This window comes from Triplophysa rosa, linkage group LG20 (assembly GCF_024868665.1).
Source record: "Triplophysa rosa linkage group LG20, Trosa_1v2, whole genome shotgun sequence".
Classification (NCBI taxonomy): Eukaryota; Metazoa; Chordata; class Actinopteri; order Cypriniformes; family Nemacheilidae; genus Triplophysa; species Triplophysa rosa.
Window position 1 is genome coordinate 20,843,069 of NC_079909.1, and position 25,191 is coordinate 20,868,259.

The 25,191-nt window shown below is 39.7% G+C and overlaps 5 protein-coding genes across 5 annotated transcripts in view; all 5 read right to left on the reverse strand.

Moving 5' to 3' along the window:
* Window positions 1-914: 914 nt before the first annotated feature.
* Window positions 915-1,813, reverse strand: LOC130571462 (eukaryotic initiation factor 4A-III-like). The gene is made up of 4 exons (XM_057362439.1): window positions 1,678-1,813; window positions 1,486-1,593; window positions 1,273-1,400; window positions 915-1,137 (listed from the first exon to the last, which is right to left on the reverse strand). Exons 1-4 carry the CDS (start codon window positions 1,770-1,772, stop codon window positions 1,121-1,123), a joined length of 348 nt encoding a protein of 115 aa, XP_057218422.1. The 5' UTR covers window positions 1,773-1,813; the 3' UTR covers window positions 915-1,120.
* Window positions 1,814-3,652: 1,839 nt separating this feature from the next.
* Window positions 3,653-6,673, reverse strand: LOC130571669 (opsin-5-like). Its single transcript, XM_057362790.1, has 2 exons — window positions 6,123-6,673; window positions 3,653-3,933 (listed from the first exon to the last, which is right to left on the reverse strand). Exons 1-2 carry the CDS (start codon window positions 6,238-6,240, stop codon window positions 3,653-3,655), a joined length of 399 nt encoding a protein of 132 aa, XP_057218773.1. The 5' UTR covers window positions 6,241-6,673.
* Window positions 6,674-12,794: 6,121 nt separating this feature from the next.
* LOC130571046 (eukaryotic initiation factor 4A-III) lies at window positions 12,795-16,407 on the reverse strand. Its single transcript, XM_057361717.1, has 12 exons — window positions 16,144-16,407; window positions 15,433-15,505; window positions 15,286-15,352; window positions 15,146-15,208; window positions 14,932-15,064; window positions 14,713-14,793; window positions 14,451-14,592; window positions 14,063-14,201; window positions 13,558-13,673; window positions 13,366-13,473; window positions 13,153-13,280; window positions 12,795-13,017 (listed from the first exon to the last, which is right to left on the reverse strand). Exons 1-12 carry the CDS (start codon window positions 16,394-16,396, stop codon window positions 13,001-13,003), a joined length of 1,320 nt encoding a protein of 439 aa, XP_057217700.1. The 5' UTR covers window positions 16,397-16,407; the 3' UTR covers window positions 12,795-13,000.
* A 1,298-nt stretch (window positions 16,408-17,705) lies between these two features.
* Window positions 17,706-19,453, reverse strand: rpl37a (ribosomal protein L37a). Its single transcript, XM_057361718.1, has 4 exons — window positions 19,351-19,453; window positions 18,391-18,519; window positions 17,956-18,038; window positions 17,706-17,866 (listed from the first exon to the last, which is right to left on the reverse strand). Exons 1-4 carry the CDS (start codon window positions 19,351-19,353, stop codon window positions 17,803-17,805), a joined length of 279 nt encoding a protein of 92 aa, XP_057217701.1. The 5' UTR covers window positions 19,354-19,453; the 3' UTR covers window positions 17,706-17,802.
* Window positions 19,454-19,811: 358 nt separating this feature from the next.
* pfklb (phosphofructokinase, liver b) overlaps window positions 19,812-25,191 on the reverse strand; it is a 10,109-nt gene continuing 4,729 nt past the window's right edge. The window contains 19 exon segments of the mRNA XM_057361719.1: window positions 19,812-20,681; window positions 21,130-21,235; window positions 21,548-21,647; window positions 21,795-21,906; window positions 22,007-22,068; window positions 22,189-22,353; window positions 22,430-22,582; window positions 22,656-22,743; window positions 22,871-22,941; window positions 23,030-23,176; window positions 23,269-23,332; window positions 23,404-23,468; window positions 23,556-23,681; window positions 23,781-23,873; window positions 24,270-24,337; window positions 24,340-24,368; window positions 24,444-24,509; window positions 24,511-24,567; window positions 24,636-24,650. Of these exon segments, the coding sequence (XP_057217702.1) occupies window positions 20,534-20,681; window positions 21,130-21,235; window positions 21,548-21,647; window positions 21,795-21,906; window positions 22,007-22,068; window positions 22,189-22,353; window positions 22,430-22,582; window positions 22,656-22,743; window positions 22,871-22,941; window positions 23,030-23,176; window positions 23,269-23,332; window positions 23,404-23,468; window positions 23,556-23,681; window positions 23,781-23,873; window positions 24,270-24,337; window positions 24,340-24,368; window positions 24,444-24,509; window positions 24,511-24,567; window positions 24,636-24,650 (1,735 nt within the window). The 3' untranslated portion in view covers window positions 19,812-20,533.

The following is a 25,191-nucleotide window of genomic DNA, read 5'->3' on the forward strand; positions in this document are numbered from 1 at the left end:
TCAAAGTTGGACTATTGCAATCCCTTATACCTGGGTTTACCCAATTCAGCTGTAAATCGTTTGAGACTGGAACTAGAGAATCAGCACATTACTCCTGTTCTTGCTTCTCTCCTTTGGTTACCGGTCCAGTCCCGAGTTGATTTTAAAAATCTTGCTTGTTGTTTATAAAGCTTTACATGGGCTTACCCCTCAGTATATCAGTGATCTTCTGGTTCCGCACAATGTCTCAAGATCTCTACGCTCTTCTAATCACCTTCTTTTTGTTCCTCGTTCACCTTACAAAACGAAAGGTTACAAAACTTGTTTCCATTTTCAAATCTTCTTCAAAAACACATCTGTACTCTTTGTGTTTTATCTTTGCATAAGTCTCTATGGTTTTGATCAAGTGTGATAATTTCAATTACCTTTTAATTTTCATATATCTTTTAATTTGTGTTTTAATATCTCTGTACAGCACTTTGGTTACAACTTCTGTCATATTAAAATGTGCTTTATAAACTAAACTAAACTAAAACTGTGTTTGTAGAGATGACTGCTGAAGGTGAACATGATGTTAAATCCTGATGGAGCGTGAGATCTGTCACTCCATGACTGTAAATCTGCCGTCACCTGAAAATAACCTCATAAGAGGATTGAGCTCTAGTGGACATTCACAGCCACCGTAGAAAAATAATGTTTCATTAGAGTGAAAACAGAGCTGTGGTCCTGCAGTTTGAAGAACAGAGATGAAGTACACGTTTCCTTTGACACGTGAAGGATTTTCTGTCCTGTGAAACCATCTATAATCAACAAATAAGATCTGCACACTAGACATGTGTATGCACTCAATGACTGCACTTCAATAAGATTTGGATTACTAAACACATAAAAACACAAGTGCAAGATTAAAACACAAATCAAACCATGAAACCATAGACTGTGACAAAGAATCTTTATTTACAAAATCCAACGAAGAGCATGGAACAGCCGTTACTTAAACACAATATCCAATGACTCGCTCAAACTACATAAAAACACTAGAGGAAATTAAAAATAAAAAAAAGACAAGAGGTGGAAAAATAAGATCCGAATGAGAATAAAAGTGTTATTGGAAGTTTCAGCCTGCATTCAACATCTCCGATCAGATCAGATCAGCAACTGCAAAATCAAACAGAACTCAGCTGCTAAAGATTTCATCACGTTTAATGTCAAGATGGTTAATAAATAATAGTATTGATCGAATACTGTATACTAAATAAAAGAGCTGCACTGTGTGTTGAACTTGAGACTCACCGTTCATGGGCATTTCATCGATCTGTGTGGAGTAGTACTGCTCGATATCACGCAGGATACGAATGTCATCATTCTTCACAAAGTTGATGGCCACACCCTTCCTGCCGTAACGCCCCGATCGACCAATCCTGACGTGAGAGGTGAAACAAATCAATCGCACACAATAAACTATGAACACAAGTGTGTGAGCGCTGGATGGGTGTGTGTTTGTACCTGTGAATGTACAGCTCTCTGTTGTTGGGCAGATCATAGTTGATGATGAGAGAAACCTGAGGAACATCCAGACCTCTGGCCCAAACATCTGTGGAGATCAACACTCGACTACACACACACACACACACGGCATCAACACATGATTACAGCCTCACACAGACACACGTTACGCAGTCCTGAGCTGATGTTTACCTGGCTCCAGATCTGAACTCCTTCATGATAGACTCTCTCTCTTTCTGTGGCATGTCTCCATGCATAGATGACACAGTGAAGTTTGCTTCTCTCATCTTCTCTGTCAGCCAGTCCACCTGAAACACACACAGTCACTTCAACACTACACAAAACTCAAGCTCAAGCAGATGATGTCAAATCAGACAGACCTGCTCCTGAAACAAGTGCATTTACAGTTTTTCAAAACTTTACACACAAATCCAAGAATTGCACACACAAAATGCAAAATGCCTCACATCTCTTTCAAAATGAAGCACTACATTAAAAATATCACAAACACATTTCAAAAGCAAACATTTGTCTTCTGTTGCAAACACTTTTACCGTAATGTTATATTTTGGGATATATCATGTACACACAGTTATTCAAAACCTAAAGCTCTTAGTTCATGAGCTCCTCTGTACATTTCTGTACAAGATTGAAAGAAATTGGCAGAGAGATGTTTAAAATTCACTCTAAAAACAAAAGCCAAACTTTTTATTTCTTGTGTTTATTTATGTTTTTGCTGGTTGTGAATACAGTATTACTGTAAAAGGTACGGGAAAAAAAATTCTGGAGGACACGATATATTGTTGAGGGGCTCACAGCATTTATGTTCGCAAAAATTGTGGCATCAGTAAGCATATGGTTGCGTATATTTCACGAATTCTAAAAGCATTATTGGCCAAACCCAAATTCACGATAGCCGTCTCTTGCTCTTCAGTGAACATGAAACCTTCGCCTTTTCACTCTGTAGAAGATTCAGGAACAGTGTGAGTGTGTGCCATAAACTGTAACATAATATACTATTTTATACAATAAGGTCAGAATGTCTTCTTACAGTTGGCTGTACTGATGTACAGTGTGATACCTCACCAGACTGTGACCAATGCAGTGCACCGTAGTAAATGAATGCAAGCGTACTACTGTAAAATACTGTATATGTATAAAAGACTACTGTTTGTGTACATTAGATCATGTGTGCATTACAGTAGATTGGTACATACCTGTTCTCATTTCTAAAGGTTCAAATTATACCTGCCATTGTAAATCGACTCAAATTGGGCTGGACTCTCTGTACAGCCTCTCTTGTTGTTACAGTAAACCGTGGTTTATCACATGATCAATGACTGTAGCCCTCATCTCATTCAAGACCACACTTCTTGTTCCTCGTCTTCCTCCTCTTCTTCCGACTCCTCCTCTAATTCGAACTCTGCCTCGTCCTCTGGCTCTCCCTCCAACTCCCCTTACTCTGTCTACATTGTTTGCATCCATTGTTCAAAACCTATAACTTGACCCTTGGCCTATTTATAGGCCTCTTCTAAAGTCATGATTGGTTGGTGTTAAGTAAAGCAATGTGTGTTTGCACATGTGAGGAGTTAGTGTGAGGCACTGAAGAATTAGTGTGGCATTTTGATTGGTTGTGTTTGAAAAAGGAAATCAGTATACTTCCTGTAAGATTTTTGTTACATAGAGAATTGTGTGTTGTGTTTTGCAAAAAGTGATTTATGAAACTGAAAACTGAGTCAAAGGTCGAGAATTAGTGTTTGGTTTTGCCGATTTGGTGTGTGGTTCTGGTGTTTGAGTGTCAGGTTTCAGAAATTGTGTGACAAGTAAACATTTTGTGTGTCCTCACATGTGCAAACACACATTGCTTTACTTAACACCAACCAATCATGACTTTAGAAGAGGCCCATAAATAGGCCAAGGGTCAAGTTATAGGTTTTGAACAATGGATGCAAACAATGTAGACAGAGTAAGGGGAGTTGGAAGGAGAGCCAGAGGACGAGGCAGAGTTCGAATTAGAGGACGAGTCGGAAGAAGAGGAGGAAGACGAGGAACAAGAAGTGTGGTCTCGAATGAGATCAGGGCTACAGTCATTGATCATGTGATAAACCACGGTTTACTGTAACAACAAGAGAGGCTGTACAGAGAGTCCAGCCCAATTTGAGTCGATTTACAATGGCAGGTATAATTTCTCATCAGCGTCACGTGTGTTTGTGTGTACAGACGGACTGAAACGTTCATGCACCTGACACGTCCACACTGATGTGATGAGGTATCCATTGTCCTTAAAAACATTAAAGATCTCCAGGATTCCTCTGGAATATCCAAACACAGAGATGCTGGCGTCAGATATGGCCAGATTGAGAGTCAGATAGTCTGTGGGCTGCAGAGATGATCTCTGTTTGAAGAGGACGAAGATCACGATACTGTTCCCGAACCACGACAACCAGCCTGCAAAACATACAACAAAAAAAAAACACACAAAAAGACACACACAACAAGAAACACACACACACAAACAAGAAAACACAACAGCACAACGCAACAAGAAACAAACACACACAACAAGAAACACACACACAACAACAAACACACACACACACACACAACAAGAAACAAACACACACAAAACAATAAACACACACACAAAACAACAAACACACACACACACACACAACAAGAAACAAACACACACAAAACAAGAAACACATACACACAAAACAAGAAACAAACACACACACACAAAACAAGAAGCACACACAACAAGAAACACACACACACACAACAAGAAACAAATAAACACACACACAACAAGAAACAAACACACACAAAACAAGAAACACACACAACAAGAAACAAACACACACAAAACAAGAAACACATACACACAAAACAAGAAACAAACACACACACACAAAACAAGAAGCACACACAACAAGAAACACACACACACACAACAAGAAACAAATAAACACACACACAACAAGAAACAAACACACACAAAACAAGAAACACACACAACAAGAAACAAACACACACAAAACAAGAAACACATACACACAAAACAAGAAACAAACACACACACACAAAACAAGAAGCACACACAACAAGAAACACACACACACACAACAAGAAACAAATAAACACACACACAACAAGAAACAAACACACACAAAACAAGAAACACACACAACAAGAAACAAACACACACAAAACAAGAAACACATACACACAAAACAAGAAACAAACACACACACACAAAACAAGAAGCACACACAACAAGNTGAACCTCTAGAAATGAGAACAGGTATGTACCAATCTACTGTAATGCACACATGATCTAATGTACACAAACAGTAGTCTTTTATACATATACAGTATTTTACAGTAGTACGCTTGCATTCATTTACTACGGTGCACTGCATTGGTCACAGTCTGGTGAGGTATCACACTGTACATCAGTACAGCCAACTGTAAGAAGACATTCTGACCTTATTGTATAAAATAGTATATTATGTTACAGTTTATGGCACACACTCACACTGTTCCTGAATCTTCTACAGAGTGAAAAGGCGAAGGTTTCATGTTCACTGAAGAGCAAGAGACGGCTATCGTGAATTTGGGTTTGGCCAATAATGCTTTTAGAATTCGTGAAATATACGCAACCATATGCTTACTGATGCCACAATTTTTGCGAACATAAATGCTGTGAGCCCCTCAACAATATATCGTGTCCTCCAGAATTTTTTTTCCCGTACCTTTTACAGTAATACTGTATTCACAACCAGCAAAAACATAAATAAACACAAGAAATAAAAAGTTTGGCTTTTGTTTTTAGAGTGAATTTTAAACATCTCTCTGCCAATTTCTTTCAATCTTGTACAGAAATGTACAGAGGAGCTCATGAACTAAGAGCTTTAGGTTTTGAATAACTGTGTGTACATGATATATCCCAAAATATAACATTACGGTAAAAGTGTTTGCAACAGAAGACAAATGTTTGCTTTTGAAATGTGTTTGTGATATTTTTAATGTAGTGCTTCATTTTGAAAGAGATGTGAGGCATTTTGCATTTTGTGTGTGCAATTCTTGGATTTGTGTGTAAAGTTTTGAAAAAAAGAGGCAAGCTTTTTGAAAATGTGTGTAAGCAGTTGAAAAAAACTGTAAAAAGTGCAACTGTAAATGTGTACATTTGTATAAAGCTGTATATAACAACTGTGCTTACAATTATTAAAATATAAATGACTGTTATATGAGTGATATGAATAGTTGAATGCAGATTCATTAAATATATATATATATATATATATATTTACCTCAGAAAATTACTGTATCGAACTACTAAACAATTTATGCAGTTTGTCTTATGCAGATCTCACATAAAAAATACTGCAGTACACTTTATTATATACTAGTATGTAGACTATACAGTCTGTAGTGTATTATACGAATGACTGTAGAGAAGCACTGTACATCGACAGTTATAGTGTAAGGTTTGAAACCTGCCAAATCTACTACAGTTCACAAAATACAAACGATTCTTTAAATACTAAAGAACAGAGTATTTTCCATATGGGTTAATTTACAGAATAACTTCAAGAGTTCTTAAAGCTGCAGAAAACAAATAAGAGTGCACTGACCCAGAATCAGCAGATAAAAGCCGATGATGGTCTCGCCCTGATCGGACAGAGGCTGATCGCTGCTCATCAGACTGAAGTTGTTGTTTCTCCAGGGGATGTTCGCGTGCTTCACAGACATACTGCGCGCGCTTCCACGAGCCGAATGAGCGAGTGTCCTCGCGCAGCTCCGTTAAAAGCGCGTAAGACGCGAGTCTTCCGCTGCGCGTCTGTCCGTAAATCCCCGTTAAAAATACCCCGTCTGATAATCCAGCAACAGCCGGAAGAGCAAGACACGAATGAAAAACAACTTTACCACACATCAAGTTTCTGTCTTTTACTAAATAACATAACGGTTAACGTAAAGAGAGATTTTTTGCAATGTTATAAAAACGCGCAATCATGCCCCTGATATTGAACATACTGAGAGAGAGAGAGAGAGAGGTCATGATGTGCTGGAAATGTTTTTGTGTGTGAAAGGGAACATGATCAGACCTCAGATCGTGTGATCAGTCAGTCAGATGAGATCGGAGTCTCCGGTCAGTGGGGTTTGAGATCGTTTTTAGCTAATGGGATCAGAGTTAACGAGTTAAGAGCAGAAGGTTTCAGGATAATCTCACAAACCTTCACACTAATACATGCAAATTCTCATCAATAAAACGGATTATTCATCTCAGTTGTATGGATTTATTACATGAAGACCTTTCATTTTCTTCAGACTTTACACATCGCACCAATTGTATTGAATAGAATCAAACATCAGCAGCATTTTATTCTAAACCTTTTATTGCATGTGTCTCCGCGTGTGAGTTGGCTGTTTCAGTCATTACCTGCATATAAAAATCCAGCCCATCATTTCTGATGAGTAATGTTCTGACGCAATGAAGAGCTTGTGTCTTTTGTTTCGTTTGATTTGTTTTCTTCATTTATTGGTCAGAGTGCACTCTAAACTCTTTTATTCTGTCAGGTGGCACTTGTGGAAGTCTTTTGTTTAGAAGCACTCTCTGAGAGACAGACGGGGAGTTCTGACTCAGTTCAGACGAAGGTTCAGTAGGTGTGAAAATGTGAAATGTCAACTCATTTTACTTCCATACAGCACAACGCATTTCAACCCTAAAACACTCAGCATCAAGAACGCGTATGAAGAAAATCAACCACTCATTTTCACACTGACTGAAAGAAAGAGATCAGAAGATGCTCCTCAGATCATCTTCTCTGTAGGTTGTGTGATTTAACAAATACATTCTGGTATTATTGCAAATTGTTCTAGTTTATTGAAATTTTAGCCTCCCAGTCCTGATAACAATATTTAAAATAAAAATATACCTAAATTAAATATACTTTGATTGAATAATTTAGAGTTTCTGACAATCCAGTGACATCAATGTACATTGCATAGAAAAAAACTTGCAATAGCACCATGCATTTAATGCCGTATTCTCTTTCATTTTTCCCCCAGTATTATTTTTATTACATTTCTTATTATGATGTATGTAAAGGTGCTTTGCAACTATGAAAATTGTGAAAATCGTTATATCAATAAAATTGAATTGAATTGTTTGATGAAGCTCTACGGTCTTGATTTTGCATAAAAGGATAAAGACTATTTTTAAACACATTAGAAAACATGCATCATGATGTCTATAGCAGGTCAACAAATCGATGTTTGAATACTTCTTATAGTTTTATAACTGTGCTGTATATAAATGACAGCAGTGTTTCTGTGACAGGAGGATAATGGATTATATCTGAAGTGAATGAACAAAACTTCTGTTTGCTTGTGTGATGATACTTGAATTCTCCTGTGGACTCATCCATGTACTTCTATATTAGTCTCACGTGATCGATAAAGAACATTTCTGCTTTTCGTTTCATTTTACCAGAATAGAACTTACTGACCTGAACCTGATCAGCTTTGTCCAAACACACACACACACAACAAGAAACAAATAAACACACACACAACAAGAAACAAACACACACAAAACAAGAAACACACACAACAAGAAACAAACACACACAAAACAAGAAACACATACACACAAAACAAGAAACAAACACAACAAGAAACAAACACACACAAAACAAGAAACACACACAACAAGAAACAAACACACACAAAACAAGAAACACAAACACACACACAACAAGAAACACACACAACAACAAGAAAGTGTTGTTTAGTTTAGTCAAGTTTACAAATGACTATTGTAAAGTGTAGTAATAATATAGTTTTCAACCTTACCAGTAAGCAGATGTGACAGTATATTACAGTTGATCAATTCAGTTTTGTAGTACGCATGAACAGAATCATTTCTATAATGTACTTCATTCTAGTATTAAGTATTCTACAGAAATCTTTTTCATATTAAACACCGTGAGCAAATAGTACTGTGGTATTACCATTGTTTAAGACACATTGATAGTCTGTAAATACCACGGTACAGAAATCCAGCAATAAGTTTATTTTAATCATAATAATTCAGTATGTTGCTGACTGACAGCACGACTGTAATATCACCATGGTAACCATCACAGATCGTCATGTAAGAAAGAATGATGGTGTCTCTCTGACAGACGGACAGACAGGATTTATTCTGCCATCAGGACACATAAGAAGTCTGATCTGATGTGTAATCCACACTGTCTGCTTCAGTAAAACACTCTTAACAAACATACGGCCGTTCTACTTTTACAACAAGTTCAAGAATTAAAGGTTTAACCATTAATAGAAAAGAACATTAATGAGCATAAGGATTTATAATATACAGTAACACTGGGGGTTTATCATTTATTAAAACACATTTTAAAAGTGCAACTGTAAATGTGTACATTTGTATAAAGCTGTATATAACAACTGTGCTTACAATTATTAAAATATAAATGACTGTTATATGAGTGATATGAATAGTTGAATGCAGATTCATTAAATATATATATATATATATATATATTTACCTCAGAAAATTACTGTATCGAACTACTAAACAATTTATGCAGTTTGTCTTATGCAGATCTCACATAAAAAATACTGCAGTACACTTTATTATATACTAGTATGTAGACTATACAGTCTGTAGTGTATTATACGAATGACTGTAGAGAAGCACTGTACATCGACAGTTATAGTGTAAGGTTTGAAACCTGCCAAATCTACTACAGTTCACAAAATACAAACGATTCTTTAAATACTAAAGAACAGAGTATTTTCCATATGGGTTAATTTACAGAATAACTTCAAGAGTTCTTAAAGCTGCAGAAAACAAATAAGAGTGCACTGACCCAGAATCAGCAGATAAAAGCCGATGATGGTCTCGCCCTGATCGGACAGAGGCTGATCGCTGCTCATCAGACTGAAGTTGTTGTTTCTCCAGGGGATGTTCGCGTGCTTCACAGACATACTGCGCGCGCTTCCACGAGCCGAATGAGCGAGTGTCCTCGCGCAGCTCCGTTAAAAGCGCGTAAGACGCGAGTCTTCCGCTGCGCGTCTGTCCGTAAATCCCCGTTAAAAATACCCCGTCTGATAATCCAGCAACAGCCGGAAGAGCAAGACACGAATGAAAAACAACTTTACCACACATCAAGTTTCTGTCTTTTACTAAATAACATAACGGTTAACGTAAAGAGAGATTTTTTGCAATGTTATAAAAACGCGCAATCATGCCCCTGATATTGAACATACTGAGAGAGAGAGAGAGAGAGGTCATGATGTGCTGGAAATGTTTTTGTGTGTGAAAGGGAACATGATCAGACCTCAGATCGTGTGATCAGTCAGTCAGATGAGATCGGAGTCTCCGGTCAGTGGGGTTTGAGATCGTTTTTAGCTAATGGGATCAGAGTTAACGAGTTAAGAGCAGAAGGTTTCAGGATAATCTCACAAACCTTCACACTAATACATGCAAATTCTCATCAATAAAACGGATTATTCATCTCAGTTGTATGGATTTATTACATGAAGACCTTTCATTTTCTTCAGACTTTACACATCGCACCAATTGTATTGAATAGAATCAAACATCAGCAGCATTTTATTCTAAACCTTTTATTGCATGTGTCTCCGCGTGTGAGTTGGCTGTTTCAGTCATTACCTGCATATAAAAATCCAGCCCATCATTTCTGATGAGTAATGTTCTGACGCAATGAAGAGCTTGTGTCTTTTGTTTCGTTTGATTTGTTTTCTTCATTTATTGGTCAGAGTGCACTCTAAACTCTTTTATTCTGTCAGGTGGCACTTGTGGAAGTCTTTTGTTTAGAAGCACTCTCTGAGAGACAGACGGGGAGTTCTGACTCAGTTCAGACGAAGGTTCAGTAGGTGTGAAAATGTGAAATGTCAACTCATTTTACTTCCATACAGCACAACGCATTTCAACCCTAAAACACTCAGCATCAAGAACGCGTATGAAGAAAATCAACCACTCATTTTCACACTGACTGAAAGAAAGAGATCAGAAGATGCTCCTCAGATCATCTTCTCTGTAGGTTGTGTGATTTAACAAATACATTCTGGTATTATTGCAAATTGTTCTAGTTTATTGAAATTTTAGCCTCCCAGTCCTGATAACAATATTTAAAATAAAAATATACCTAAATTAAATATACTTTGATTGAATAATTTAGAGTTTCTGACAATCCAGTGACATCAATGTACATTGCATAGAAAAAAACTTGCAATAGCACCATGCATTTAATGCCGTATTCTCTTTCATTTTTCCCCCAGTATTATTTTTATTACATTTCTTATTATGATGTATGTAAAGGTGCTTTGCAACTATGAAAATTGTGAAAATCGTTATATCAATAAAATTGAATTGAATTGTTTGATGAAGCTCTACGGTCTTGATTTTGCATAAAAGGATAAAGACTATTTTTAAACACATTAGAAAACATGCATCATGATGTCTATAGCAGGTCAACAAATCGATGTTTGAATACTTCTTATAGTTTTATAACTGTGCTGTATATAAATGACAGCAGTGTTTCTGTGACAGGAGGATAATGGATTATATCTGAAGTGAATGAACAAAACTTCTGTTTGCTTGTGTGATGATACTTGAATTCTCCTGTGGACTCATCCATGTACTTCTATATTAGTCTCACGTGATCGATAAAGAACATTTCTGCTTTTCGTTTCATTTTACCAGAATAGAACTTACTGACCTGAACCTGATCAGCTTTGTCCCACAGACAGAAGGAAAAGCCTCTCCACCGCAAAACATCTGATGTCTACAATACAACAAAGAAAACATATGAATGAAACGCATTGAAGTCAAAGTCTGTATCACAAATGTACAGGATGAGAGAAAGAGTTTTAAGGGTTCCGGTTCAAATCTCTGAACGGTGAAGTGTTGCAGCTGTAAACAGAGATCAGAAATATCAAACCGTAGAAAATAAACAACAGGACATATCATGTATCATCAATAAATAATAAAACGAACAGCTTTTAATATATTGATTAATAAACATTTAAATGAACTAAACGAATCACCTCCATCATCAGGACATCATCTTCAGAACATCTGGAACCTGTCACACACTGCAAATGTTCACCAGCCCCCAAAATCCCACATTTACTCCAACACAACTAACAAAAGAAAGAAATATGAATGACTTTGGTAGGTGGACTATTATCTAGTTAAAAAGGTGTCAATTTAGATTCCAATTTGACTTTCGCTAGGCAAATTAGTGCTATTGTTAAAAGCAGTTTCTTTCAGCTAAGATCCATTGCCAAAATCAAGATGCTTTCTAAGAAAGACCTTAAACAGTTATTCATGCATTTATCACCTCAAAGTTGGACTATTGCAATCCCTTATACCTGGGTTTACCCAATTCAGCTGTAAATCGTTTGAGACTGGAACTAGAGAATCAGCACATTACTCCTGTTCTTGCTTCTCTCCTTTGGTTACCGGTCCAGTCCCGAGTTGATTTTAAAAATCTTGCTTGTTGTTTATAAAGCTTTACATGGGCTTACCCCTCAGTATATCAGTGATCTTCTGGTTCCGCACAATGTCTCAAGATCTCTACGCTCTTCTAATCACCTTCTTTTTGTTCCTCGTTCACCTTACAAAACGAAAGGTTACAAAACTTGTTTCCATTTTCAAATCTTCTTCAAAAACACATCTGTACTCTTTGTGTTTTATCTTTGCATAAGTCTCTATGGTTTTGATCAAGTGTGATAATTTCAATTACCTTTTAATTTTCATATATCTTTTAATTTGTGTTTTAATATCTCTGTACAGCACTTTGGTTACAACTTCTGTCATATTAAAATGTGCTTTATAAACTAAACTAAACTAAAACTGTGTTTGTAGAGATGACTGCTGAAGGTGAACATGATGTTAAATCCTGATGGAGCGTGAGATCTGTCACTCCATGACTGTAAATCTGCCGTCACCTGAAAATAACCTCATAAGAGGATTGAGCTCTAGTGGACATTCACAGCCACCGTAGAAAAATAATGTTTCATTAGAGTGAAAACAGAGCTGTGGTCCTGCAGTTTGAAGAACAGAGATGAAGTACACGTTTCCTTTGACACGTGAAGGATTTTCTGTCCTGTGAAACCATCTATAATCAACAAATAAGATCTGCACACTAGACATGTGTATGCACTCAATGACTGCACTTCAATAAGATTTGGATTACTAAACACATAAAAACACAAGTGCAAGATTAAAACACAAATCAAACCATGAAACCATAGACTGTGACAAAGAATCTTTATTTACAAAATCCAACGAAGAGCATGGAACAGCCGTTACTTAAACACAATATCCAATGACTCGCTCAAACTACATAAAAACACTAGAGGAAATTAAAAATAAAAAAAAGACAAGAGGTGGAAAAATAAGATCCGAATGAGAATAAAAGTGTTATTGGAAGTTTCAGCCTGCATTCAACATCTCCGATCAGATCAGATCAGCAACTGCAAAATCAAACAGAACTCAGCTGCTAAAGATTTCATCACGTTTAATGTCAAGATGGTTAATAAATAATAGTATTGATCGAATACTGTATACTAAATAAAAGAGCTGCACTGTGTGTTGAACTTGAGACTCACCGTTCATGGGCATTTCATCGATCTGTGTGGAGTAGTACTGCTCGATATCACGCAGGATACGAATGTCATCATTCTTCACAAAGTTGATGGCCACACCCTTCCTGCCGTAACGCCCCGATCGACCAATCCTGACGTGAGAGGTGAAACAAATCAATCGCACACAATAAACTATGAACACAAGTGTGTGAGCGCTGGATGGGTGTGTGTTTGTACCTGTGAATGTACAGCTCTCTGTTGTTGGGCAGATCATAGTTGATGATGAGAGAAACCTGAGGAACATCCAGACCTCTGGCCCAAACATCTGTGGAGATCAACACTCGACTACACACACACACACACACGGCATCAACACATGATTACAGCCTCACACAGACACACGTTACGCAGTCCTGAGCTGATGTTTACCTGGCTCCAGATCTGAACTCCTTCATGATAGACTCTCTCTCTTTCTGTGGCATGTCTCCATGCATAGATGACACAGTGAAGTTTGCTTCTCTCATCTTCTCTGTCAGCCAGTCCACCTGAAACACACACAGTCACTTCAACACTACACAAAACTCAAGCTCAAGCAGATGATGTCAAATCAGACAGACCTGCTCCTGAAACAAGTGCATTTACAGCAGTGTTCACACGCTCAGAAAATAATCAGTTAAACAACGGAAGTGTGCAGTCTACAGAAACCAACCTGTGTGTGTGTGTGTGTGTGTGTGTGTGTGTAAACGAACACAGGTAAACGCGTACACACAGGTTTGTTTCACTGTAGACTACACACTTCCGTTGTTTTCTATCAGGTTAATGATCATTTCATAACACTGCGGCTAAAACTAACGCTCACAAAACATTATAAACCACTGAACCTAAATCCAGATGAACTTTAATCTAGACTGCTCAGTGGTTTAAAGAGACTGACCTTGCGTTTGGTGTTACAGAAAATGACGGCTTGTGTGATAGTCAGCGTGTCGTACAGGTCACACAACGTGTCAAACTTCCACTCCTCTCGCTCAACAGCCACGAAAAACTGCTTGATCCCCTCCAGAGTCAACTCATCACTGCAGACCACGAGAAACAGAGGAAATCATAAATGCAGCTGACAACACATTATTGTAAAAGGAACTTAAGAGTTTATTTAACATCATCTCTCATCCTCCCGCTCTTACCAGTTTGATAAAAACAATAAGTAACTCAACATGTGCATTGGAATGATTTTACCACAGATAAAAACTGCGTTTACCAGGGTCATAATCCCTCAGATTCAGATTAATAACACAATCACGTGATGCACTGAAGCAGCTTCTCACCGTTTGACCAGGATACGGATGGGGTCTGTCATGAACTTGTTGGTCATTTCTAGAATCTCATGGGGCAGCGTGGCACTGATCAAACACACCTGAGTGGCCGGAGGAAGATACCTGTACACGTCATAAATCTGCTCCTTAAAACCTGACAAACGAAAATACAGCAATCGTTCATCTCGTGTTCACATAGAGGAAGAATAATTAGGTTTATCTGACAGACTATCCCGTCACGAGAGAGACTGTCCTTCTGTACTAGTTTAAAGACCTTTGTTAAGCATTTCATCTGCCTCATCCAGAACCAGCATCTTAATGGCCCGTGTTCTCAGACTCCTCCTGCGGATCATGTCTGGTTGAAGAACCACACAAAGAATACGGTGAGACACAAACAAGATTCACGTACATATAAAAAACAATAAAGGTTAAGCAGTTTATTTGACTGTCGAGGTGGAAACCGGTTACAGGATGAAGAGAAACGCAAACACACCAAACACTCTTCCAGGAGTCCCGGCCACCACATGCTGACCGTAGTCCAGCTTTCTGATGTCTTCCCCCACATTTGTGCCTCCGATACATGAGTGACACTGAACGTTCATGTAGTCACCCAACGCCAGCAGCACCTGCACAACACAAAACAACATCCGTGAGCATCGCTGGCCAAGAGCGAGGCTATGATCAGTGTTTCTAGATCTCTCTTGTACCTTCTGAATCTGTCCTGCTAACTCTCGAGTTGGAGCCAAAATCAGAGCCTGAGTCTCTCGAACCTAATGTGCACAACAGAGTTATAACACCCACACACAGAATCAACATCACATCACAGGGGATCACACAGCTGACGTACCTGGATGTCCAAACACTGCAGAACCGATATACAGTATGTGGCTGTTTTACCAGTGCCGGACTGTGACCTGAGGAGAAAATGGATGACATATTATCATAAAATCACTCGCATTATTACAATAATGAGCACACACAGACGTTGACATACTGGGCAATGACGTCTCTTCCCTTTATGATCTGTTTAATGGCTCGCTGCTGAATGGCTGATGGCTTCTCAAAACCTGACAACAAACAAACAAACATTACAAATGATGTAACAACAATTATCTAAACACCTGGTAACAAGAACAAGAAACCGTTTGCAATACACAGAGGTCTCTAGTGTTACCTGAACAAGCCTACTGGGAATTCTGTATTATGATTTATATCCTTTATATAAATCCTGTATCTGTATTGGGATTCAAATTTGAAAATGCAATAACATATACTAAAATCATAAATACTTGAGAAATATTAATCAAGTATTATACTAACGTAAAATGTAAATCTGTTGGACAGAACTGACGAGTGTAAAGTTTATTTGTGTGTCGAATAAAAACACAAAGAACGTACAGACGGTATATATCGTAGTAAGCGAAATCACAGATCAAGATTTTCCACATTAACATTTTAAATCCACACACACACACAAACCGGTGAGACTTCAAACAAAACATGATTTATGAAGCCTAATAACGTTAGTAAGAAACACTTGAGATGTTCAATGTTTTGAGGAGGTCTCATACATACACAAACAAACACACGTGAGCACATAAAACAGGTTTGAACTGATCTTCACGGTCCGAACCGTCCCACGTCCGTTAAAAACACTCAGTACCGCCAATAGACCGTCAATCACTCGGTTACGAAGCGTTTATACCGTATGCGTAGATCCCGCGCAGTAAATCTTCCCTCAGGCCCATCGTGTCAAACGTCGGCGTCACATCGACTTCTTCACTCGTCTCAAACTCGATCTTGGTCATGTCTTCCTCCTTCATGATCCTTTTCCTCACGGGAACGGGGGCTGCGGCCATTATTGCGGTCAGATTTAATACAAAGCGCGAGTCGAAATATGAAAGCGCGTTCGAACGCGTCTGAAGGCCGAACGGAAGAACGCCGCGTGTGTCGCGCATGTGACGCACAATGCAGGAGACGCTCGGTGACGTCACGTCAGATGACTCCGCCTACTGTAGAAAGATCATGCATTCTTCATCTCAGTGTTAGTTATAATTGTAGAACGTGTCCAAATGTAACTCTGACGTGTATAAATAATGAGTCAATAAGTTAAACACGACACTATATTTTACACTGGAATTGGACTTCATGCTGAGCTGCGCAGAGCGATCGGTGTACGCCTTTGAAGTATCGCGAGAGCGATTCAAAAGCTGTGCTTCGGATTAGCTCTCGCGATACTTCGATGTCACACGTCGATCGGCCTGCGCAGTGCCGTGTGAAATCGAGTTCAGCCTGACAGAACACAGACAGACGTAAAATAAGGAAGGCTTAGGAAGAATGTCAGTAACCAAACAGATCTTATCCCCTATTTACTGCCATAGTAGGGAAAATAAATATTATAGGATGAGATGACATTCTCATTTTTGGGTGAACTGTCCCTTTAAGCCTGCAGATTGTGACAGTAACTACAGGTTTTACATTGGAAAGCAAATCTGTTTCTTAACTAATTGCGATTGAAGTAACAATCCACCTAAAATAAAATAAAAATCATCATTCACTCCCTGTCATGTCATTCCAAACCTGTAAGACTTTCTTCTGAAGAACACCAGATAGCCTGAGGAACTTTAGTAGCCAAACAACATTGAACCCCATTGACAGACCTCATGAGGGGAAGACGACATGTTTTGTGTGGACGATCCCTTAACACTCACATGTTGAAGGAGTGTCAGTATATCCTCATTTCAAAACCAAACTAAAATCACAATACAAAACTAACTAACTCATCAGTGATTATGAAGTATAGTGATAGCCTACAGTATGTGTATCAAAGTTAAGAGTTCTAGTAATGCAATTATGGGTTTGGAAAAACACCACCACTGAAGTACTTTTTGTGTATAAAGATTTTCTGTGGAACAGTCTGGTAGATTAAATTAATTGTGAAATCTAAAAAATTAAAAGTTGCTTGGTGATTTTAGCATTAGGTTTCTTTTACATTTTAAACATGGACAAGCCCATGTTAGAATAAATCCATTAAAAACAGTAAGGTTCACTGGTATTCCAGACAGATATTTTAACACTTACTTAACCTGTGAACCGGCACCGAATTATAATTAAAGTCTTTAAATAAAACACCATTACTGATCTCTCATGGTAGCTCAAATGAACCCGAGCACTTGTCAAAACAAATTCATTCCTCGAGGTGAAACTAAATGCCAGCACAAGTGAAACAAATGTCTTTCCAGGTCATGAAATAAAACAGAAGCAAAGTCCCGCTCAAGACTCGTTTATTGTGAGATGTTCAAGGAGTCACAGAGAAAACAGTCCGAGACGAGGTGATGTTCTGTACAAAAACACATCCTGACGCTCACTGATCCTTCAGCTCCCGCAGTCTCTTGATGGCAGATTTCACTGTAACGGCTGATGTTGTGCTGCAGAACACACAAATCACATCATGATTCACATCCTCGTGATGACAGACATCTGTGAAGGGTTTGGATTAGAATTCCCTCATTCTTACTTGTACATCCAGGCACCTCCAGCAACAGTTTTCATGCAGGATCCACAATGCCAGATACCAACTGCCTGTCTCTTCATCTTAGTCTGGATCAGAACACAGAGGCGTCAGCAAACACCAGAATTATAACAATAACGAAAAACGGATCCTTTGTATGAAAGTTCCCGCAACAAGAAGAAAACATCACATATCCATCATCATGCTCACAGGACTGTCAATCATCTAGGGTCTGATGCAAAAGAAAGTTGCGCACGCACAAAATGGCCGTTAAAAAAGCACAAATGCATCAGGATTTTAAAATATATCATCTTAACGCGAGCATGTGCACACCGTACAGCGCTCTTGACAGAGTATGCACACTACACAGAGATGAAGTTCTATACAGTACCTTACCGGCGGTGTATAACCGATAAGACGACAAGCTGGAGAGTTTCTCACCTTTCCACAGAAGGAGCAGGTGTATTTGGAATGCTGACTGATCTCAATTTTCTTCACCATTTTCCTGAGGGACGCACCGTAACGGGTGCCGTACTTCCCCACGATTCCCACCTTCTTGGTGCGCTTAGCCTGATAGAAAACAACACCACATTTTTAATAAACCAGAAACTCCTCAATTACAAGAATCAAAGCTTGGTGTTTTCTTAGGCAGTGTAGCTCAACGGGTAGAGCAATGTGTTTGCAACACAAGTCTCAGGTTCAATCCCAGAGGACAATCTTCGATCTTAAAGTGTCTATGCAGTACAAGCCCTCAGTAATCTCAGTATGTGACTGTACACTTATGAACAGTAAATTATTATTGTACTAATATTTTTATTTAAACACAGACACTTCAGCTAAAAAACCACTGAACAGGAACCTGTCCAACTAAAACAAACTCATGAGGACGTGTTTTATAATGTTGACTATCGTTTATGACACACACGCACACACACACACGAATGACAGAAACTACAGTCAAGAGAACCTGCACATCTCAAGGGATCATCTCAAAAGCTTTCACAAATCACTTCAGTCACAAAACCACTGATGTCCACTTGTAAAACGCGGATGGATTTCAAAGTGACCAGTGCCTTCAAATCAAACGAGTCTACGTTTAACCGCCATTAAACACACTTAACCAGTATAACACTGGACTGAAATAACATCGTTTGAAATATCTCGTCTGATGAGTAAAACGTTGATATAATGGAAATCCGAGGAATTTGAAGACTGCAGTCCGAGCAGAAACACGAATAATCATATCGGGATGTAAAGACGTTATCGTCATCTAAATCGACAACTAAGGCAACGATGATGTTTTGTCGACTTTATAAAACATCAAACACAGAGGAGAGTGAGTACGGTACGTTAGATTTGTCTGATGTTTCAAGATTTACCTCACGGCCTACAAACACTCACCATTTTAGCTGAGGAGGTGCGGATCCAAAAGAGACCGAGCAACGGCGCATGCGCGATTTACCGGCGCAGACACTGAAGCATTGTGGGATAGCGGAGGACAAACTCCAATCGCGCCATATAATTACAATAGCATACGCCTACACCTAACCTTACAATAATAAAACAATATTAATCAACTGTTTTCAACGTGACAAAAGTTATGCAGTATTGAAGTGCGCATGCCCAGTGGAGGTGGCTGTAACTGTTATCGATTCTAGTCAAAACCAGCATACAGTGCGCCACAGAGAGCAATAATATTCTACGATTCTATCAAAAAATATATACAAAATAATGTTTGTATACATTATTGAAACGGCTGTTGTAACGGTTTCGATTTTTTTCTGTAGTAGTCACAATTCCAAAATACGCTTCTCTTACAAAGCATAAAGTTTTACTCACTTTACTGTTTTATTTTAAACAACAAAGCAGCATAAAGGACAGCCGTTTTGTTATTCAGCAGAAAATATCTTTTTTTATTTTGTTAGGTTTTACTGAAGCACATCTTTATAAGGTTATACAAACAGATCTGAAAATGTGATCATCTGTAAACATGATTCAGGGTGAACAATTGGCAGCATTTCTACGGGTCAGATCAAGACAAAATAATGAGGAAACAAACATCACACAAGGAATTAGAGAGAAGTCAGATTAAACAGAAATCATTAGACACGTTGCACCCAGAAAACACAGTTTCACCACAGACCAGTGATTCAAAGACGTCAGAAACTTCAACTTCCTTCAGTAACACAACAAATCATTTTTGACCATTTCATTGCTTTGTGTCTTAGTGCACCTGTAACAAGTTTCTACAAATTCCGTTTGAAAGTGTCAGTGATTGGTAAATATAAATCACAAGTAATTATACATAAAGCAAATATTTTCATTATGGTATTATTTCACACTTGTTAAGGAAATGTTACAGCAGACCAGTAGTTTAAAACTAACAAATACAAGACAAAGGCACATGGAAGGGTTCAAAGCACTAACACAACATCACATTATTACACATTTGTATTCTTTTGAAATGTGTTGTCAATGAATAAACACTAATGGAAGCACCGCCGTTCTGTTAATTACTGTGTGGCTATCAACGTAGAGTTAGCCGCAGGACTCAAGAGATCTGGAAGGGAAGTTTGTTGAGCTCTTAAAATCCAGTCTCGATGCTGAGGGTTCGACGGGTCACGTGTTCAATCTCTCCTGTCACATACTCGTCAAAGCTGGTCTGATGTTTCGCCAGCATCTTCAACATGGGCCGCAGGTTCAGCCACCACTGCTCCTTCGGCATTCTGTGCCTGAGAGGAACACGCACAACATAACAGTGATGATGATCGCTAACGTACTGCACTTGACGAGCAGTATGTATATAACAGTGTGCAGCATGCAGTACTAGAACATAATCTCAGTATATTACATGCTCAACTCAAAGTCATCACCTCAGAAATAAACACAGTTTCGTGTAAAAAAAATAAAAAATACAGTACTCAGTGTAGTGTGCTGCGGTTGTATACTACACATTTTGGCAAATGCAGAATCCCCAAACTGAAAATTCACCAATTGAGCGCAGTACACACACACACAGTACACTACAGAGACTGTAGTAGGAGTAGTTTGATCATTTGTCGATGAGGCATTTCTCTCGTCCCGTTATATCTCATTTACTGAGGGTGTGATAATAAATGTGTGACATCATCTGATTAGAAGCCAATCCATTCTGCATGAGGTGAGACATGTATCACTTACTCAAAGTCTGTGTGTGCTTTGAGCTCCGTGACGGGACTGAAGGACATCACTTTCTTCTTCATGCCGATCACACAGGCCGTATCAGGAGCGTTCGCAAACACACGGCCTGAAAGCACACAGAATGGATCGTCTAAAGACAAAATCCAGTCCTTTAAATAATATATAGTGTTTTCGATCAGGAACATGCTTCAGATTCATCAGACGTAAATGTGAAACCGTGAAACCACTATCAGGGTTCATGCACTCAGAACGTACTTGAAAAAACAATTTGTTCAATATTACAATAAGAAACATTATACAGTCACTAGCGATATTTCAATGACTCAAGATTTTGTATTTCTAGGCCTGGACATTTTTTAACTTTAATGTAACTTCTGCGTTTACAGTACATGTTCAGCAGCACCTGTCTGTCTCTCACCCTGTCTGTAAGCATCCTTCATCTTCTCTGTGAGCCACAACACAGATTTCACCCCCAGTTTAGTGCCAAAATTCCTGTCAAACGGTGTGGGCACTCCACCCTAAACAAACACACACACACACACACACAAGAACTGTAATAACAAACACGTCATTAACCATCCTAAAACGGATTAAAATATGAAAAAACATGTTGAATGAATGAACTTTCAGGAGCTTTCACACGTGCTGGTCACATGACCTCTCACCTGCTGCAGGTGACCCAGAACATTCACCCTGCAGTCGAAGACGCCGTTCCCCTCAGCCGAGTAGAGATTATAAATGAAATCTGTGGTGTAGTGTCTGTGACACTTCTCATTCCTACAGGAAACAACCAGATGGTCTATTAATAGAACACAGCCAACCAGACACGAGAGCAAAATAATAACATCCCAGGCTGTGGGATCGTGGGTAATGTCACCTCAACACCAGTCCGCGCTGAATATCGTTCTTCATCTTCTCTCTCAGATGCTCCACGTTTGTCTGTGAGGAGTGAACGTATCACAGGTCTGATTATATTAGCACACAATCACTGATGATGTCATTGTCCGTAACAGTTCAATTAGACCCAAGACGTTGTTTAGATGTTCGTTCTCTCCACACCTCCAGCTCGTGGATGTTGAACGACTCCTCAAAGATGTACACAGCATCCGCGCCCACGGCGATGCCTGTGGTGGTTGCCAGGTAACCGCAATATCCCCCCATGGTTTCCACGATGAAGACGCGGCGTTTGGTTCCGGAGGCAGACTGCTTGATTTTATCACAGCTCTGAGACAACACAAGGAAAGCTCATTCTGCTGATCACAGGTCTGTTTCATGACACACGAGCTGTACGGCGTCTCACCTCCATGGCAGCGTTCACGGCGGTGTCTGTGCCCAAACTGAAGTCTGTTCCCGGCACATTATTACTGATAGTAGCTGGAATCACACACATGGGGATGCAGAGCTCATCGTAATGACCACGAGCCTCCACGAGCTGAAGAACCCCTTCATACGCCTGCACGGAGAAATACCACTCAGAGACAACAACACGCACACGCAAGACTTCATAAAGATTCTGCATTCTGTACCTCAAATCCACCGATCACCAGCAGAGACTGAATGCTGTACTTTCTTATATTCTCCACAATCTTCTCCATGCAGGAGTTTGGAAGAGTTCTGAACAACCAGATTATGTATCCAACAGTCTGAGACATTGAACGTTTTACAAGCACTAGCTTTATAACAAATAAAGAAAAAGTTTTATCTGAAATATTTAAGTGATCCGTTTACAGACACAACTGACCGTTTGGTGCCCAGCAGAGAGCCCCCCTGTCCCGTCCATCCTGCTACATCATGCCAGTGATCCTCAGTCACCTGCACACACAAACACACGTGTCACTTCCTGTACTCGCCTTGTGTGTGTGTGTGTGTGTGTGTGTGTGTGTGCGTGTGTGTGTCTCACTGCTCCATTGGCCAGACCCTCAAACCCGTCATGAATTGTGTAAACTCTGTGACCCTGAGCAAGTCCCACCCTGACCGCTGACCTCACAGCGGCATTCATGCCCGCGGCCGGAGCGCCGATGTTCAGAACGGCCATCGAGTGATTACTCTGAAGAGAAACATCAAACGCACTTCTGAGTGCTAATGTAGACCGGATGATGTAATGGTTCATATCTTCAGTCATTTAGAGAATGTCCACACCTGTGACTGAGCTGGCTTCTGGTGAGCTAAGAGCCTGTATGTGTTCCAGTTGTTCTCGAAACTCCTGAAACGACACAACGAATGAAAAGATTCATGACAGAGGTTCCTTCACATCGAGAATGAATCAAAACTCACTTTCCCCGCAGCTGAATGGCTTCTTCGAACCTCTTCTCGTTCATGGCTTTCTGAACCTCTTTAGTCTAAACAAACACACAAGAAATCACTGATTGTGAATGTGTCTCTGCAGGTCACATGTGTGTTTGAAGATCGCACGCGTGTCCTCTCACCATATTGACACACTCCATCAGCGGCACCCGCATGGCCTGATTCCCCGACAGACCGATCACACACGCAGACGTCTTAGGAGTCGCTTCCAACAGCGCCACCACAGCCTCCACACCCATCTTACTGCTCTACACACACACACACACACACAACAACAACAACTGTCTGACTTGTGTACTGTACACTACAACAAACACAACAACCCGCTGACATGCTGCTAAACTCACCAGAACTCTGTCAAACGCAGACGGCGTTCCACCTCTCTGAACATGACCCAACACAGTGACACGCGTGTCGTAACCCAACCTCTTAACCACCAGCTACACACAGAGCAAGAGAGAGAAATAGAGAACGAGAGAGAGAGAGAGAGAGAGAGAGAGAGAGAGAGAGAGAGAGAGAGAGAGAGAGAGAGAGAGAGAGAGAGAGAGAGAGAGAGAGAGAGAGAGAGAGAGAGAGAGAGAGAGAGAGAGAGAGAGAGAGAGAGAGAGAGAGAGAGAGAGAGAGAGAGAGAGAGAGAGAGAGAGAGAGAGAGAGAGAGAGAGAGAGAGAGAGAGAGAGAGAGAGAGAGAGAGAGAGGAGAGTGTTTTATGTTGTAAAAAATAGCAATATTATACTAGACACAATACTTAAAGACCTTTGAAAAACTTAAATAGGGGTAACGAGAGAGAAAATGTAAATAACAACAAAACACAGGACAGAATCAACAATCTTGTGACGTCTTACATTTTTACGTAGTTTGATGAAATCGGCTTCCCTTGTTTGTCGATGGCTCTTTGCGATGATCACGAATATTCAGACGAGAATTTGCTGCGACTCTGTAACACAAACGAGTGATTGACTGATGCGTGACGCTGTTAGATGAGTAATGATCATAAATATAAAATAATGACTCTCCAGTCGAGCACACATGTGATCTCCAATCGTCCTCTGGTGGAGCTTTGAATAAAGGCCAATCAGCCCAGAGCCAGAGCTGAGACCACCGCTAGATACCTGCAGAACTCAGACACATCAGAACTGAGAAATTAAACTCAGAAGATCATCATCAACAGGACGTCACCCGATGGCGTCCATCACTCCAGTACAAAGTTCTCTGATGGCTGAGAAGAAGCCATGATCATGTGAGTGAACAGCTTTATGTTACTCACTTGTTGTGTGTGTGTGTGTGTGTGTGTGTGTGTGTGTGTGTGTGTGTGTGTGTGTGTGTGTGTGTGTGTGTGTGTGTGTGTGTGTGTGTGTGTGTGTGTGTGTGTGTGTGTGTGTGTGTGTGTGTGTGTGTGTGTGTGTGTGTGTGTGTGTGTGTGTGTGTGTGTGTGTGTGTGTGTGTGTGTGTGTGTGTGTGTGTGTCGTGTGTGTGTGTCTGTTGTCTGTCGTGTCTGTCTGTGTGTGTGTGTGTGTGTGTGTGTCTGTGTGTGTGTGTGTGTGTGTCGTTGTGTGTGTGTGTGTTCTTGTGTCTGTGTTGTGTCGTCTGTGTGTCTGTGCGTGCATGTTGTCTGTCGTTGTCTGTGTGTGTGTGTGTGGGTCGTTGTCGTGTTGTCTCGTCGTCTGTGTGCGTGCTGTGGTGTCGCGTGTGTGTCGTGCTGTGTGTGGTGTTTGGTTCGTGTGTGTGTGTGTGTCGTGTTGTGTCGTGCTGTGTGTGTG

Coding starts and splice junctions, on each gene's coding strand:
- LOC130571462 (XM_057362439.1), bottom strand. CDS start 1,772: ATGAGAGAAGCAAACTTCACTGTGTCATCTATGCATGGAGACATGCCA. Junction 1,594..1,677: donor GAGTTCAGATCTGGAGCCAG/GTAAACATCAGC, acceptor GTGTGTGTGTAG/TCGAGTGTTGATCTCCACAG. Junction 1,401..1,485: donor AGAGAGCTGTACATTCACAG/GTACAAACACAC, acceptor CTCTCACGTCAG/GATTGGTCGATCGGGGCGTT.
- rpl37a (XM_057361718.1), bottom strand. Junction 18,039..18,390: donor CCTGCTCCTTCTGTGGAAAG/GTGAGAAACTCT, acceptor GTTCTGATCCAG/ACTAAGATGAAGAGACAGGC. Junction 17,867..17,955: donor GGAGGTGCCTGGATGTACAA/GTAAGAATGAGG, acceptor TGTGTTCTGCAG/CACAACATCAGCCGTTACAG.
- LOC130571669 (XM_057362790.1), bottom strand. CDS start 6,240: ATGTCTGTGAAGCACGCGAACATCCCCTGGAGAAACAACAACTTCAGT. Junction 3,934..6,122: donor CTTTTATCTGCTGATTCTGG/GTCAGTGCACTC, acceptor TATGTTTTGCAG/GCTGGTTGTCGTGGTTCGGG.
- LOC130571046 (XM_057361717.1), bottom strand. CDS start 16,396: ATGCGCGACACACGCGGCGTTCTTCCGTTCGGCCTTCAGACGCGTTCG. Junction 13,674..14,062: donor TCTGTAACACCAAACGCAAG/GTCAGTCTCTTT, acceptor TGTGTGTTTCAG/GTGGACTGGCTGACAGAGAA. Junction 13,474..13,557: donor GAGTTCAGATCTGGAGCCAG/GTAAACATCAGC, acceptor GTGTGTGTGTAG/TCGAGTGTTGATCTCCACAG.